The sequence below is a fragment of the Protopterus annectens genome, chromosome 8.part0 (assembly GCF_019279795.1).
Source record: "Protopterus annectens isolate FY-2018-M chromosome 8.part0, PAN1.0, whole genome shotgun sequence".
NCBI lineage: Eukaryota > Metazoa > Chordata > Ceratodontiformes > Protopteridae > Protopterus > Protopterus annectens.
This window is the reverse complement of record NC_056741.1, coordinates 284,098-299,104: the sequence shown is the minus strand read 5'-3', so window position 1 is coordinate 299,104 and position 15,007 is coordinate 284,098. Positions and strand designations below refer to the sequence as shown.

Sequence of the window (15,007 nt, the reverse complement as noted above, 5' to 3'; positions counted from 1 at the left end):
AGCAGTGTGAAAACTGGCAATGCTTGGCAGTGCTTAGCAGTGCACAAACCAGCCAAGCAGGGCCAAGCAGTTCCAGCACTGCATAAACATATTTTGTTTATGCAGTGCTTAACAGATCATAGCAGGTTTTAGTAGAGCTTAGCTAAGAACAGCAGATCAGGATTTAGAAAAAATTATCATAATTTGTATTTGGAAAATAAATGCTTAATTTTCTTTCCATATATTCAGACCCTGCACCTAATGCACATAGGCCGTAACTCTACCCATTTAGCTATGTGGACATGTCGAATACTGCTATACTTTTACATATCCCTCTGACATAACTTTAAGCACTGTTGAGCACACAGCACCATGCAAACCTGCTCAGCTATGCTTAAACCTGACTTTTAAATCAAAAATTAAATGCATCTGGTTTCTATTATTAGATGTCTGGCAGGTGTCTCGTCACTGCTTAGCATTGCTGTGCTCCATGCTGCACCACACAACCTTGAAATAAATAAATAAATACATTGATATAATGCACTTGGACAGTGCAGAGAGTGTGTTACTCATCTACAGACACAGTTAGTAACACACTTTCTACACTGATTCAATAAGCGTGTTCCTCAGCTCTCCCTCAGCAATGCGCCGTCATTAATATGCATGAAGCGCCACTGTGGGGGAACCGCATATACAGACATGGTAACATCCATGTAGGCTTTACACTATGCCTACATGGATTTTATTAAATCTGGAGGAGTGTGTTTTAATTTAACTACACAGGAATGGAAGACCCTACAAGATCTGGGAAGAAGGCAGGAATTAGTAATTAAACCATCAGAAAAGGGCCACAAAATAGTGGTTCTACACTTCTCACAGTATTTGAAAATGTGAATGAATCATTTAATTAATGAGGAAGTATATAACATTTCTGGTTTTTAGAATATCAGCAGGCTAGTCAAAATTTTGAAGAATTATTGGGGAGGGGGTATAGGTTAGGTTACTTGCAAGACATGCTGTTGAAGTGAAATTTAATGCTGAAGGATGTGCATTGTCAAGATTGTATTGCCTACTTAAAATTCATAAAAGTTTAGTTTCCCCACCGGGCCAACCAATAGTAGCAACTGATACATATTTTTTACATAAGATTGGAGTGATGTTACATTCATATTTGGTAAATTCTGTAGTGAGATTGGATTCATACATTAAAGATTCTTTTGATTTTATTTTGGAAAAGATTAAGTCAGTAGTTTGGGGGTGATGATTTTTTGGGTAGTTATTTATGTAAAAAGTTTTGATACTACTATTAAGCACTGTATGGACCTTGAGGCTTTAAGGTTTTTTTTTCTGATGTTAGTCCTGTAGCAAACTATGTGATTGATTAAGTGCATTTTAGTTTAACTAATATTTTTTTTGAATTTAGTCAGGGTATTTATCAGGGTATTTATCAACAAGTCCAAGGAACAGCAATGGGTGCACCTTTTGCCCCAATGTATGCAAATTGAGCCATGGGCTTGTTTGAGATAGAATTTTTATATAAGTTACATTTTGTAAGAAGTATGTAGTTTTGTATTATAGATTTATTGATTATTTGATATTTTTGTGTAAAGGAAGAGAGTTATTTGTTGAAGCTTTTGCTAATGATTTACATCACAATCGTTTTGGTTTGGAGTTTGATGGTTTACAGAGTAGTAAGGTAGTTACTTTTTCGGATATGGTACTAGAGGGTCATAATAATGGCCCTATAATTACAAAACCTCATAGGAAGTTTGAGGATGGGGGGCAATTTTTAGACAGTAGGAATGGTTACCCTCTCCATGTGTTGAATGCTTTGCCTTATGGGGAATTTTTGAGAGTAAGTAGATTGAGCAGTGATGTGAAAGTTATTGAACAGGAGATAATTTGTACTTGTATAATGTTTAAACACAGGGGTTATAGTGAAGGACAATGTTTAAACACAGGGGTTATAGTGAAGGACTTATTATGGATGCTCTTGGAAAATTGCTTCAGTTGGAGCAGTGGAATTGGATAGATAAAAGTAGTCTGGTGAGGTGTGATATTAATAGATTAGATAGGTACAAGCCTAGTGAGAGTAGGGACGTTTATTTTATTACTGTTTTTAACATTTTAACTCAGAAAGTAGTTATTATTAAATATTACTGGCCAGTTCTTTTTAGAGGTAGTAGTTGTGTTAGGAATATATGGAGAACCCCTTTAATATCTTTTAAGAAGGATCGTAGTGTGAAAGATATGGTGGTTCACCATCTATTCTGTGTACTGAAAGAAGGTTGTGGAAAAGAAATTAGTAATTTGGGTATAATTGCTTGTGAAGGTTGCTCAATATGCCATTATGTGGTTAAGTCTTCTGACAAGATTAATGGGGTTAGATATAATCCCATAGCACAAGATACTTGTCACACAGAAGGGGTGATTTGTGTCTTAAAATGCTCCTGCAATCTTTTTTGTATAGGAGAAACTAAGACAAGTTTTAAAATAAGATTGCAGGAGCATATAAGGGATATTGAAAAGAATAAATGTGAAAATCCTGTGGCAGGTCATTATAATACTGTTCATGGAGGAATTTTTGCTGACTTGAGTGGGCGCATATTAAAATATGTTACAGCTGAGAATGCTTCTTTGTTGAATAACGACACCCTGACACCTACTGGTCTAAACAGAGAATGTACTTGGAAGGCTATTTTATAATTAAGTATTTTTATCGGATTATTGTTTTATTATTGTTAATTGACTTTATTATTTAATGATGTGTGCTTTTTATAACACATTAACTCCTCGAAGGCTGTTTTGCCGAGGTGCTCTGTTGCTCTTCTACTGATATTAAAAATCTGTGTGTGTTTTATATTTGGACAGCTTTGCCCTTCGATTTTTACATTATAGAATATTCTTTGCAGAGAGTCGTAGATAAAGGTATGCATGGATTTGGCCATACAGGCAATTGTCTAACACAACATGTGGAACTGCAGAACGCCAGTTCGGCATAATTGCAAACGCAATTATGTCAAAATGCCAAACATTCCCCCCTTTTTGACCCATGGTAGCACTTGTTTAGGTGGTAGAGTGGTCAGAAATATCGAATTACGAATTTTATATGACATTCTGACCGTTTGACATCTAAATCTCGACATATAAGTTCGAACACCCTGTTCAACAATCGGCCATACAACCAAATCCATGTAAACTGTAGATAAATACTAGCCAAATTTGAAATTACCTGACATTCTTACCAGTGATTTCCATATTTTTCGAAGGACTGTTTATTTTCTGATCATAGTTTGTGCAATTTTTACCAAGCCTCATGTTGCTGTATTTTTGTAAGGTGCAGAAACTTAAACAGTGATGTCAGAGCTGCTGAGGGAGCTTCTGCTGATGAAGTTAAAGTGCTTGAGATGAGAAGTAAGAGACACCCTGAGGGACAGATGAAAAAACGAGGACATCACAGTGGAAGCCAAAGTAGCCCCAGTTCTACAGAATGTCAAATAAAGCAGATTGCAGCACTTTATTCACATGTCAGGAAGCAAAAGAGGCTTTTGTTAAGGAAAATTTGGAGAGACAAAAAGAAAGCAAGATGAAATGAGAATGTCTAAGCAAGAGGTGGAAAAATCATATGAGAGAAAACTACAAAGGTCAGGCATGACTCACAGATGGTAGCAGAGTGTTAAGCCGAAGTCACCTTAGCATGGAGAGATGTGTGATACTTCTGGCCCTAATAGCATAGAAATCACAATCCTGACTTGTTATAACCACTTATTTAACTAATGACTTGTCTACTGAATTACATAGGAATTGTCTTTTTACGATTATTTTAATTTATCTACCATTCCCTTATGTGAATGTTGTGGTATTTCTTACCAAAGTTAGGATGAGTCATATGCATTTCAAGCCTCCGCCATGATTAACAATACAAGCTGCAAAACAATAATTCAGAACCAGGAAGTATACTAAATAAATTATTCATAGAAAATATTAAATGATTAAATGACCACAGACATTTATTTTATTCATTTAAATCTCATGTGATTAAAAATGTTTTAATATTGTATTAAAAACCAAACAGGAAAGGAAATTGCACCACCCGCATTCCAGACACTTGTTCCTGCCACTGGGTTAACAGGCAGTGACTACTGAATGCAATGCATTCAATACTCAGGTAAAGGGTAGTGCTTTCCCTTCCTTTTCAATTGTCAGTTAATAAAATGCTTGTTAGTGAACTGAACCTACTCAAGCTCTCATTGCCTTATTTTGCCATAAACAATGTCTGCCACTGCTGTGTGATATCCCTGATACATGCCCATACAATATATGTATACATGCTTGTGTGTGAATATACACACACACACACATGTATATATATATATATATATATATATATATATATATATATATATATATATATACATATATATTGGTTCCCTATTAGACGAACGAATGCTTAAAATGTTGACTGTGACATGCTCGACAGCTTTTAAGTGAATGTTCATGTAAGCAAAACTGGAGAATGTCGAAACAAGGAGTTTCGAAAAGTTACAGTTGGTTCATCGTGAGGAAGCCAATGGCTGAAATCAGAACGTTTACCCTGTCTCACCATTCTTACAGTCCTCCACTGTGGTGCGGTCTCGATGTTCACCCTGTGTAATGTCCTGACAATCGTCCACTGTGGTGCGATCTCGGAGCTGGTATATTTAAGTAGGGGGGTGTGTGGGGGCGGGGCAGAGCCCCCCACTTTATTCTGTTTGATAATTTTTTTTTTTTTTTTGGGGGGGGGGTTGTAATGGTGTACAGTACATTGTAGTTGTCAGCCATTGGCTTCCTGATAGACGGCCAACTATAACTTTTCGGAACTCCTTTTTTCAATATTCTGGAGTTACGATTAGATGAACGTTCACTTAAAAGCTGTCGAGCATGTCGTACTCGACATTTTAAGTGTTCGCTCATCTAATATAGACCCATGTATATATATATATATATATATATATATATATATATATTGATATCCATGTATGGCATCCATACTTATGCACGAACGGCAATTTCACCGAAAGTGAAACTGCTGATCATACATTCGCAAAAGTATGATAAAAAATAGGGCTAATTAGCAGGGAATGGCTGTTGCTGAGATCGGAGTACAGTGGGGATAAGGGAATATTTGCTTTTCCCCACTGTAGTGCTATCTCGGAGTGAGACTATAAAAGTAGGGGGAGGGGCAGAGGGGCTTTCCCCCCTGCATAAATGTTAGTTATGTGTTTTTTTTTTTTTTTTTTTTGTTTATTTTAGGGACATTAGCAAAAGCGCTTTTTCAGTTAAAAGCACTTTTGCTAAAGTGCGTTCGGTAGATGTGGATTTGGACTATTGAACTTTCGTTCAATAGTACGAGATCCATATGTATATTGTCTTTGTGTGTAAATTTGTCCCAGATATTCCCTGTTGGAGGACTTCAGCAGCATGTCTGGATGTAGGGAGATAAGATAAAGGTGTAACATCAAACAATCTAACACCAAAAGGGATAGGTTAATCAAGACCAAAGGGAAATTGTCTAGGCTTAAAATGACCAGTAAGGCATCTAGCCTAGTACCTACCTACGAACCATCAATTCTGTTTGTTACAGAAAGGCACATCAGGCATTCATGTGAATTCTGGAGTTAGTATTGTGATTGTTTAGGATTTATTTGTAAAGTGTATAAGATGTGGGAAAAGCTTCGAATGAAAAGAATGCCAGATGGTTGGTCAGCAACCATCCCATGTTTTAACTCTTCCTTGGTAAGACTTGACTACATAATGATCTCTTTTAATTTAAAAACTAACCTAAAACTTCCATCAAGCTCCACACCTGTTAAGAACTTTGCTAAGGCCAATTACCTCAAACTAAGTAACAGCTTACTAAACTTCGAAGCTCATCCAAACCCAGATGATGCTGAGGCCTACTCTGTGTTGTACACAAAACAAAAGCACTGTACAACCCCATTCATAGCTGCATAGAGGAGGCAGTACCTGCACAAGTCAAACCTGTTATTACTGGCAAAACAGTGCAGAAAGGCACTAACTAGTCTAGACAAACCAATTAGAGAGCTGGTCAGGTCTGCAAAGAGGGTCTATATTAGAATATCGAAGTTTCAAAACTTCGAATGTTCTAATATCGACCCCTATTCAGCGAAAGCTGAAAACATCGAACATACAGAACAGCGAACTTTTTCCTAGGGAAAAAATATTCCAAAACACATACACACAACACAAGCACACTATAAAAACAGCAATCCACACACATACACCTAAAATCTTACACCTAACCCTACACTAAACTATACACACATCACTAACTTTCCACTTACCTTAACCCAAACCCTAACCCTAAGGTCTGTCACTATCGCACACTCACCTCACCCGCACCCTAACCCTAACTCACCTAACCCGCCCTAACCCTCATGTCCACACAATAGCACACTTACCTGACCCGCGCCCTCACCCTAACTCACCTAACCTGCCCTAACCCTCATGTCTACACAATCGCACACATACCTAACCCACGCCCTAACCCTAACTCACCTAACCTGCCCTAACCCTCATGTCTACACAGTCGCACACATACCTAACCCACGCCCTAACCCTAACTCACCTTACCCGCCCTAACCCTCACGTCTACACAATCGCACACATCTAACCCACACCCTAACACTAACTAACCTAACCCACACTCAATCGCACACTTACCTGAACCGACCCTTAACTTTCCACCACAGTGCTGAAAATACCGAAGCAACAGAAACAGATAACCAAATTCTTTCCCTAGGAAAAAATTTGGTTTTCCGTTGCTTCGATATGTTCAGCTTTCGCTGAATAGGGGTTGATATTAGAACATTTGAAGTTTTGAAACTTCGATGTTCTAATAAAGACCCGGCAAAGATAGCTTCCCAGGTTAAAGATAGTTATAAGGCTTTTTTTTGTAATTATGTTTCTAACCTCAGGGGAAATGCTCAGCAATGTGCCAAGTTAATTATGAATGGCAACACCTACACACAGCCTGAAATTATAGCAGAACTGCTGTCCAACAAGTTTATTTTAACCTCCCCCACCACCACTTCTTACCACACCCAAATAAATACCTGCAACAATCTCTCTACTGGACATTAAAAGGGAACATGTCCCTACCAGACTCACTAAAGTAAAAAACAGCCTCCATGGTTTCCGACAACATTTCAGGATGCATCTTAAATAGCTTAAAACAGACTCTGTCAGGGCCATTAGAAACGCACTTTAACCACAGTTTCAGGATTGGCTTTGTCCCATTGGAATGGAAGATTGCAGTAGTTGTCCCTCTGCACAAGGGGGGTGGGCAATCAACTGACCCAGAGAACTACAGACCCATAAACTTGACCAGTCTTATCTGCAAGAACATGGAGGAAATTATTCTAGATGATCAATGATGACATAGGAAATCTCTAAACACTGGAATAGACCTAATTTAGCTTTGCCTAAGGATGGTCTTGTCTACTCAGTCTGGTGGACTTCTTGAAGAAAGTCAACAGGGACATAGATGAGGTTACAATGGTATGCACTGCTTATCTAGACCTTGCCAAGGCTTACAACACAGACCCCACACGGAGAGCATAGATAAACTTACTGTATTACGCATAAACGCCTACACTATTGGTCAGCTGAATAGCACACTTTTTCAGTGACAGACTGGCAAGACACATGTGATCCAGATAGGCTGTTACTAGCAGTATCTCACAAGGCTCAATGTTGTGACCTCTCCTGTTTGGTATATTGTGAAGTGAAGGCCAGTGTTGAGGGCCTCTGGCGCACCAGTAAGCTGCTACAAACAGACATAAAAATGACATACAGCTGGTGCTAAAACCATAGTCTGAGACCAAATGCTTAAAATGTGTAATCATACCCTTCAGTAAATCAAATATTCCTGCAAAAAACAATATTGATCATCATCATTTTCTTTCAGCTGTTCCCGTTAGGGGTCGCCACACCGGATCACCTGTTTCCATTTCTTCCTGTCTTCTGCATCTTGCTCTGTCACACCAACCACCTGCATGTCCTCTCTCACCACATCCATAAACCTTATCTTAGGCCTTCCTCTTTGCCTTTTACCTGGCAGCTTCATCCTTAGCATCTTTTTCCCAATATACTCCGCATCCCTTCTCAGCACATGTCCAAACCAATGTAATCTTGCCTCTCTGGCTTTTTGTCTCCAAACCTTCCAACCTGGGCTGACCCTCTAATATACTTATTCCTAATCCTGTCCACCCTCGTCACACCCAGTGCAAATCTTAACATCTTTAACTCTGCCACATCCAGCTCAAACTCCTGCCTTTGTCAATGCCACTGTCTCCAACCCATATAACATAGCTGGTCTCACTACCCTCTTGTATACCTTCCCTTTCACTCTTACTGGTACTCGTCTGTCACAAATCATGCCTGACACTCTTCTCCACCCACTCCATCCTGCCTGCACTCTCTTCTTCACCTCTCTTCCACACTCACCATTACTCTGAACTATTGACCCCAAGTATTTAAACTCATCCACCTTCACCACCTCTACTCCTTGCATCCTCACCATCCCTCTATCCTCTCTCTCATTCACACACATATATTCTGTCTTAGTCCTGCTGACCTTCATTCCTCTTCTCCCTAGGGCATATCTCCATCTCGCTAGGGTCTCCTCCACCTGTTCCCTACTCTCACTACAGATCACAATGTCATCTGCAAACATCATAGTCCATGGGGACTCCTGTCTGATCTCGTCTGTCAACCTGTCCATCACCATTGCAAATAAGAAAGGGCTCAGAGCTGATCCTTGATGTAGCCCCACCTACACCTTAAACGCATCCGTCACTCCCACTGCAGACCTCACCACTGTCACACTACGCTCGTACATATCCTGTACCACCCTTACATACTTCTCTGACACTCCTGACTTCCTCATACAACACCACAACTCCTCTCTAGGCACCCTGTCATATGCTTTCTCCAAGTCTACAAAAACACAATGCAACTCCTTCTGACATTCTCTGTACTTCTCCATCAACACTCTCAGAGCAAACATCGCATTTGTAGTGCTCTTTCCCGGCATGAAACCATACTGCTGTTCACTAATCATCACATCCCTTCTTAACCTAGCTTCCACTAGTCTTTCCCATAACTTCATGCTGTGACTGATCAATTTAATCCCTCTGTAGTTACTACAGCTCTGCACATCACCCTTATTCTTAAAAATCGGTACCAAAACACTTTTTCTCCATTCCTCAGCCATCCTCTCACTTTCCAAGATTTCATTAAACAATCTGGTTAAAAACTCCACTGCTATTTCACCTAAACACCTCCATGCTTCCACAGGTATGTCATCTGGGCCAACAGCCTTTCCATTCTTCATTCTCTTCATAGCTATCCTTACTTCCTCCTTGCTAATCCATTGTACTTCATGATTCACTATCCCTACATCATCCAACCTTCTCTCCCTCTCATTCTCTTCATTCATCAACCCCTCAAAGTACTCTTTCCATCTCCTCAACACACTCTCCTCGCTTGTGAGTATGTTTCCCTCATTATCCTTTATCACCTTTACCTGCTGCCCATCTTTCCTAGCTCGGTCCCTCTGTCTAGCCAGTCGGTACAGGTCCTTTTCTCCCTCCTTAGTGTCCAACCTTTCATACAACTCTTCATATGCCTTATCTTTAGCCTTCGCCACCTCTCTCTTTGCCATGTACCTCATCTCCTTATACTCCTGTCTACTTTCTTCATCTCTCTGACAATCCCACTTCTTCTTTGTCAACCTCTGTGCCTGTATACTCTTCTGTACTTCCTCATTCCACCACCATGTCTCGTTGTCGTCCTTCCTCTGTCCTGATGTGATACCAAGCACCTTTCTAGCCGTCTCTCTTACTAGCTCTGCTGTAGTTACTCAGCTATTTCGTAACTCTTCACTGCCACCCAGTGCCTGTCTTAAATCATCCCTGAACTACACCTCACAATTACCCTTTTTCAATTTCCACCATTTGATCCTTGGTGCTGCCCTCACACTCCTCCTCCTCTTCTTGATCACCAACGTCATCCTACAAACCACCATCCTATGCTGCCTAACTACACTTTCTCCGGCCACCACTTTACAGTCTCCAATCTCCTTCAAACTGGCCCTCCTACATAAGATATAATCCACCTGTGTGCATCTTCCTCCACTCTTGTATGTCACCCTATGCTCCTCCCTCTTGTTAAAATACATATTCACCACAGCCATATCCATCCTTTTCGCAAAATCCACTACCATCTGACCTTCTGCATTCCTTTGTTTAACACCATACCTACCCATCACTTTCTCATCCCCACTGTTCCCTTCACCAACATGCCCATTTAAATCTGCTCCAATCACCACTCTCTCACCCTTGGGTACAGTCACCACCACTTATTCCAATTAACTCCAAAATGTTTCTTTCTCATCCATTGCACACCCAACTTGTGGAGCATATGCACTAACAACATTAATCATTACACCATCAATTTCCAGCTTCATAAACATTACTCTATCCAACACCCTTTTCACCTCCAAAACACTCTTTGCATACTGTTCCTTCAGAATAACTCCTACACCATTTCTCCTCCCATCCACACCATGATAGAACAATTTGAACCCACCACCGATACACCTAGCCTTACTCCCCTTCCATCTGGTCTCTTGCACAAACAATATACCAACCTTCCTTCTGTCCATCATATCAGCTAGCTCTCTCCCTATACCAGTCATACTGCCAACATTCAAAGTTCCGACCCTCACTACCACAGTCCTAGCCTTTCTCCTCTCTTCCTGCCTTCGACCATGCCTTCCGCCTCTTCTCCTCCTTCGGCCAACAGTAGCCCAATTTCTGCCAGTACCCTGTTGGCTAACAGTACTGGTGGCGGTCGTTGTTAACCCAGGCCTCGACCGATCCGGTATGGAAATATTAACTGGTGACTGCAAGAAAAGATTTGGCGAAGTTTTACGCTGGATGCCCTTCCTGACGCAACCCTCCCCATTTATCCAGGCTTGGGACCATACTGATACCACACCAATAAAAGTAGTCCAAGTGGTGACGGACCTAGGACCACAGATAGATAGTAACCTAAACTTTGACCACAAGGTCACTATGGTAGTGAAGAAATCCTTCTGTGTGGCTTAACATATAAGTAAAGGCATGGTATCAAGATCAAAAGAAGTCATAGTGCCCTTGTACTTGGCCCTAATCAGGCCCATAATTGAGTACAGTGCTCCCTTCTGCATGTACCTAACCAGGCAGTTACACCAACTGGAGTGGCCCCAGAGGTTTCTCACTAAAAAAATACAAAACATAAGACACACATCTTATGTGGACCAGCTAAAGGCCCTATCCCATACTCCCTCTCATATTGTTTATTGAGAGGTGACTTATGCCTGACCTACAAGGCATTCTCTGATCCAGCCCTGATGAAAATATAACATATTCAAAAGAAAAATTATACAAGGCTTATGCATTCCACGGGCCTGAACCTTATTGTTGACTCTAATAGGTCTTGCAGGAGAAGCAGATTCATATCCCAAAGACTACCTTGCCTTTGAAATAAACTTCCCAGCTTCATAAAATGAAGCCCATTCCTTACTCTATTCAAAAAGAATTTTTATAAATGGATGGCGAGCCATAAATTCACTCCCAGAGTACTCCCCATGTCCCTTATATAGTCTGTAAAATGAATCTGGGTTCTAACACCCAAAGACCCACTACACCTAGTCTACCACATCCAATATCTTGGGAATTAAGATATAATATGGCCATATCCTGTATAGTATTGGCTAGACTTGTAAAGGCCATTGCACCATTAGCCTAGTAATCACATATGAAGCCATGAAACAGATGCATTAATGTGACATATAGAAATACTTTGCTCAAAATGAACAGGAGGGGAATAATCATTCCGAGTATTAACTATGCTGGTCTGACAGACTGAGAGTGAAAGTTTCTGAAGGTCATAATTTATACAACATTGATGAACAAGAAATGCAAGGGTAGCATATACATTTTAAACATGATGAAACATTTTTTCTACAGAAGGGAAAGTACTGAAGAGAAGTTTAATTATTTTCATTTGAAGGGGAGCACTTTGAACTGGTGAGGACTGAAAGGATTTATCAGAAAGCTAAAAACTATCTGAGATACAGAGAATGTTCTAGTTCAATGAAATGAGCCATTTTAAAGGGTTACATGGGGGCTGCATGCTGCCTAGAAATTGTTACATGCATGCAAGGATGCAGGAGTATTGACTTTCTGTTTAAGAGTGAAGGGAATGGAGATATTTGATAGCGGGAGGAGAGATGATGGGAATAGTATGGACACCGATGGTTATGATACGATGTTGATGAACAAATTCAGGTTAGGAAACGTGACACAAATAAGGACTCATAATGTAATTCTTAAAGTCTAGGAGTAGGATTAGTAATTTGATAGTGTTGGTGATAAAGGTAGTGAGGATATTACTGGTAATGTGAGGTTATAATCATTTAAATTCAAGGACTGAAATGTATTTTAGGATGCTACAGGGCATCGTGTTACGTTTTCAGAGATCTTGCTGTGTATGTAAAAAGGAGATCTAGCTTTGTATATAAAGGAATTGGTTATTTTTGAATATGTCTGTGGTAGTATGGATTTTAGAATATTTCTGATAGCATTTATATATTTCCAGAGGCAAGACTTGAAGAAGAATCATGCTATGCACTTGCTGGAAGCCAGGTCCCATCATCTGCCGTCATGAGACTAACAGAAATTTCAAAAGGTGAAGACGTCATACAAACTCCATCTCTCTCTTTCTCCCTCTCTGTGTCCCTGCTGTATCTATCAAATTTGCATTTTCAGATGTCTGCTCAAAAACATTTGGTTCCAACTTTTTTTCAGAGCATTTATTATTTTGGACAAGTAGTAGTGAATGCATTTCATCACAAATCTTATTTATGATTCATATTATGGGCTTGATCTGGCCTTCACTACTGGCTGGAAATAAGAACTTCACCAGCATTACCAGACTTTGAGATGGTTTGAGTGTCTCAGTCAAATAGCTCCTGCAATACAAACACCTCAATGTTTTGTTTAAAAGTTCAGTTTAGTGTGGCCCAGTGGCAAGTTCAGCCTCTTGTAAACTCAACATGATGGAACTCCTCTTCTTCATAAAACCAGAAAATTGTTTGGGTAAAAATTTAAACCTTAACTTTCCAAATTTTCTGTTCTGCGCCCCATATCTGTTGTCGAACAATAAAAGAGCACTCCAACAAAAAAAGATCAGCATGAAAAAGAGCAAATAATAATAATAATAATAATAATAATAATAAAACTGAATGTGGTTCGTGCTCAGTATTATTTTTTATTGCTAATTCTGTTTTTTTTGCTTTGCTTTTTTTTAAAACTTTTATCAGCAAGACTTGTTCATGTTGTACCAAGCAGTTGTTTTTCTGCATGCTTGCTTTGAGACATGTACAGAACTAGTAAATATGTCCCTTATATCCACAATTAACAGTGCAAAGTCACAGTATCCATCAAGCTGTAAGTGTCAGTTATGGTTTCTGTCAACATAATCTAAGGTTTCAGCTGATTCTATGGTTTGTATTAAAACTTTGATATTTAGTACTATTGCTACCATGGAAATTTTGTATATTTACATCATGGTGTACACTACTCAGCCAAGCTCCTTGTGGTGTCCTGCAGAGTACTACAAGCAGCAGAGCAACAAAAGAGTGACTTTCAACTGATTAAGTTTTTTTTTTTCTCTGCATTTTTCCTGTGACTGCCAATTTTGCCGAAAAGCAATTTCTAGCATTTCTTTGTCTTAAAAAAACTTTCTTTGCTGCATACTATACTGTTTTTTTGCTGTTTTGCACTTTTAAGTCATTTAAGTCATTTTTGTGTTGTTTAACTGTCTAGGCTACACACTAAAGTGCACTAGCCTGTTATAAGCATTTAAAGTGTTTTTCTGAAAGTTTATTGTATCTTCTGCAGAAAAAAGAAAAAAACAAAAAAATATTCTTGTTTTCCGCCTTTTCTAAGCTAGTCTAGTCCAGTTTTCAGGTTCTGCTGAATTCAGAGCTGTGGTATAAGTTCCTGTGTTGCCCTTACTTGGATAGGAGGAAGTTTCTCTGATCACCAGTGAGAGTGGGGAGCTTTGAGCAGCCTATCTGTCCCTGGAGGAGTGGTCTCAGCCCAGCAACTAGTAGTTTATTGGCCATTTTGGGCTAATTCCTATCTCTTTCATCTCCCTGCTTCAAAACCCGCATTTGCGCGGTTTTGCGCACGGCGCAGTGCCAGTTAGCTAGGGTTAAACTATTTCAGGCTCCACGAAGTCTGCTCTTCAATTTTTCCCTTAGAACTAGTCAAACTCTCAAATAAAGCACTCTAACTTTCCTTTTACAGCCCAGCACTTGCTTCAAGCTATCAGTAAGCACTAATAAACACTAACACTACACCTCCCCTTTACTATAGAGTAGTACAAGGCTCCCTATTCATCCCTACCGGATAATCAGTAAATCAGTTCATTTACCCATATAGGCATGTCCAAAGGGCAGTTTCAGGTATACTCTCCAGTCCAGTTGGCGAATCTGGGAATCTTGAGGCAATGTTACAATTGCCTCATGTACACATACAACCCCCTCCTCCTTCCAACATACACAAATCTATGTGAGAGCTGCAATTATACAGCCAAACCGGAGGCCAAGCTCTCTCAACCCAAGGCTGGAACAGCCAGTCAGGAGGAGAAGGGAAACACTTGCACCACACTTCCAGTCTCACGTACACCAGTCATACATGCACCAGCAAACAACACACACAAATACACAAAAACATACTCGGTGGCTCTAAATAAAAATCTGCCTAAGCAGCAGAGACCCCCAAAGCTGACATCCAAGCAACCTCCACCCTCAAACAACAACCACGTATCACATACTTCACAAAGTCAGTGTGCTACACACCCACAGCCCTTAGGGCTTAACAACACACCCAATACACTAGTAATAGGTGAC

At 39.9% G+C, this 15,007-nt stretch overlaps 1 protein-coding gene across 1 annotated transcript in view; it reads left to right on the top strand.

The window, feature by feature from the left end:
- LOC122807956 overlaps positions 1 to 15,007 on the top strand; it is a 303,157-nt gene that overhangs the window by 155,058 nt on the left and 133,092 nt on the right. Inside the window, exon 3 of the mRNA XM_044078987.1 lies at positions 12,688 to 12,777. Within this exon, the coding sequence (XP_043934922.1) occupies positions 12,688 to 12,777 (90 nt within the window). The remainder of the gene's footprint in view (positions 1 to 12,687; positions 12,778 to 15,007) is intronic.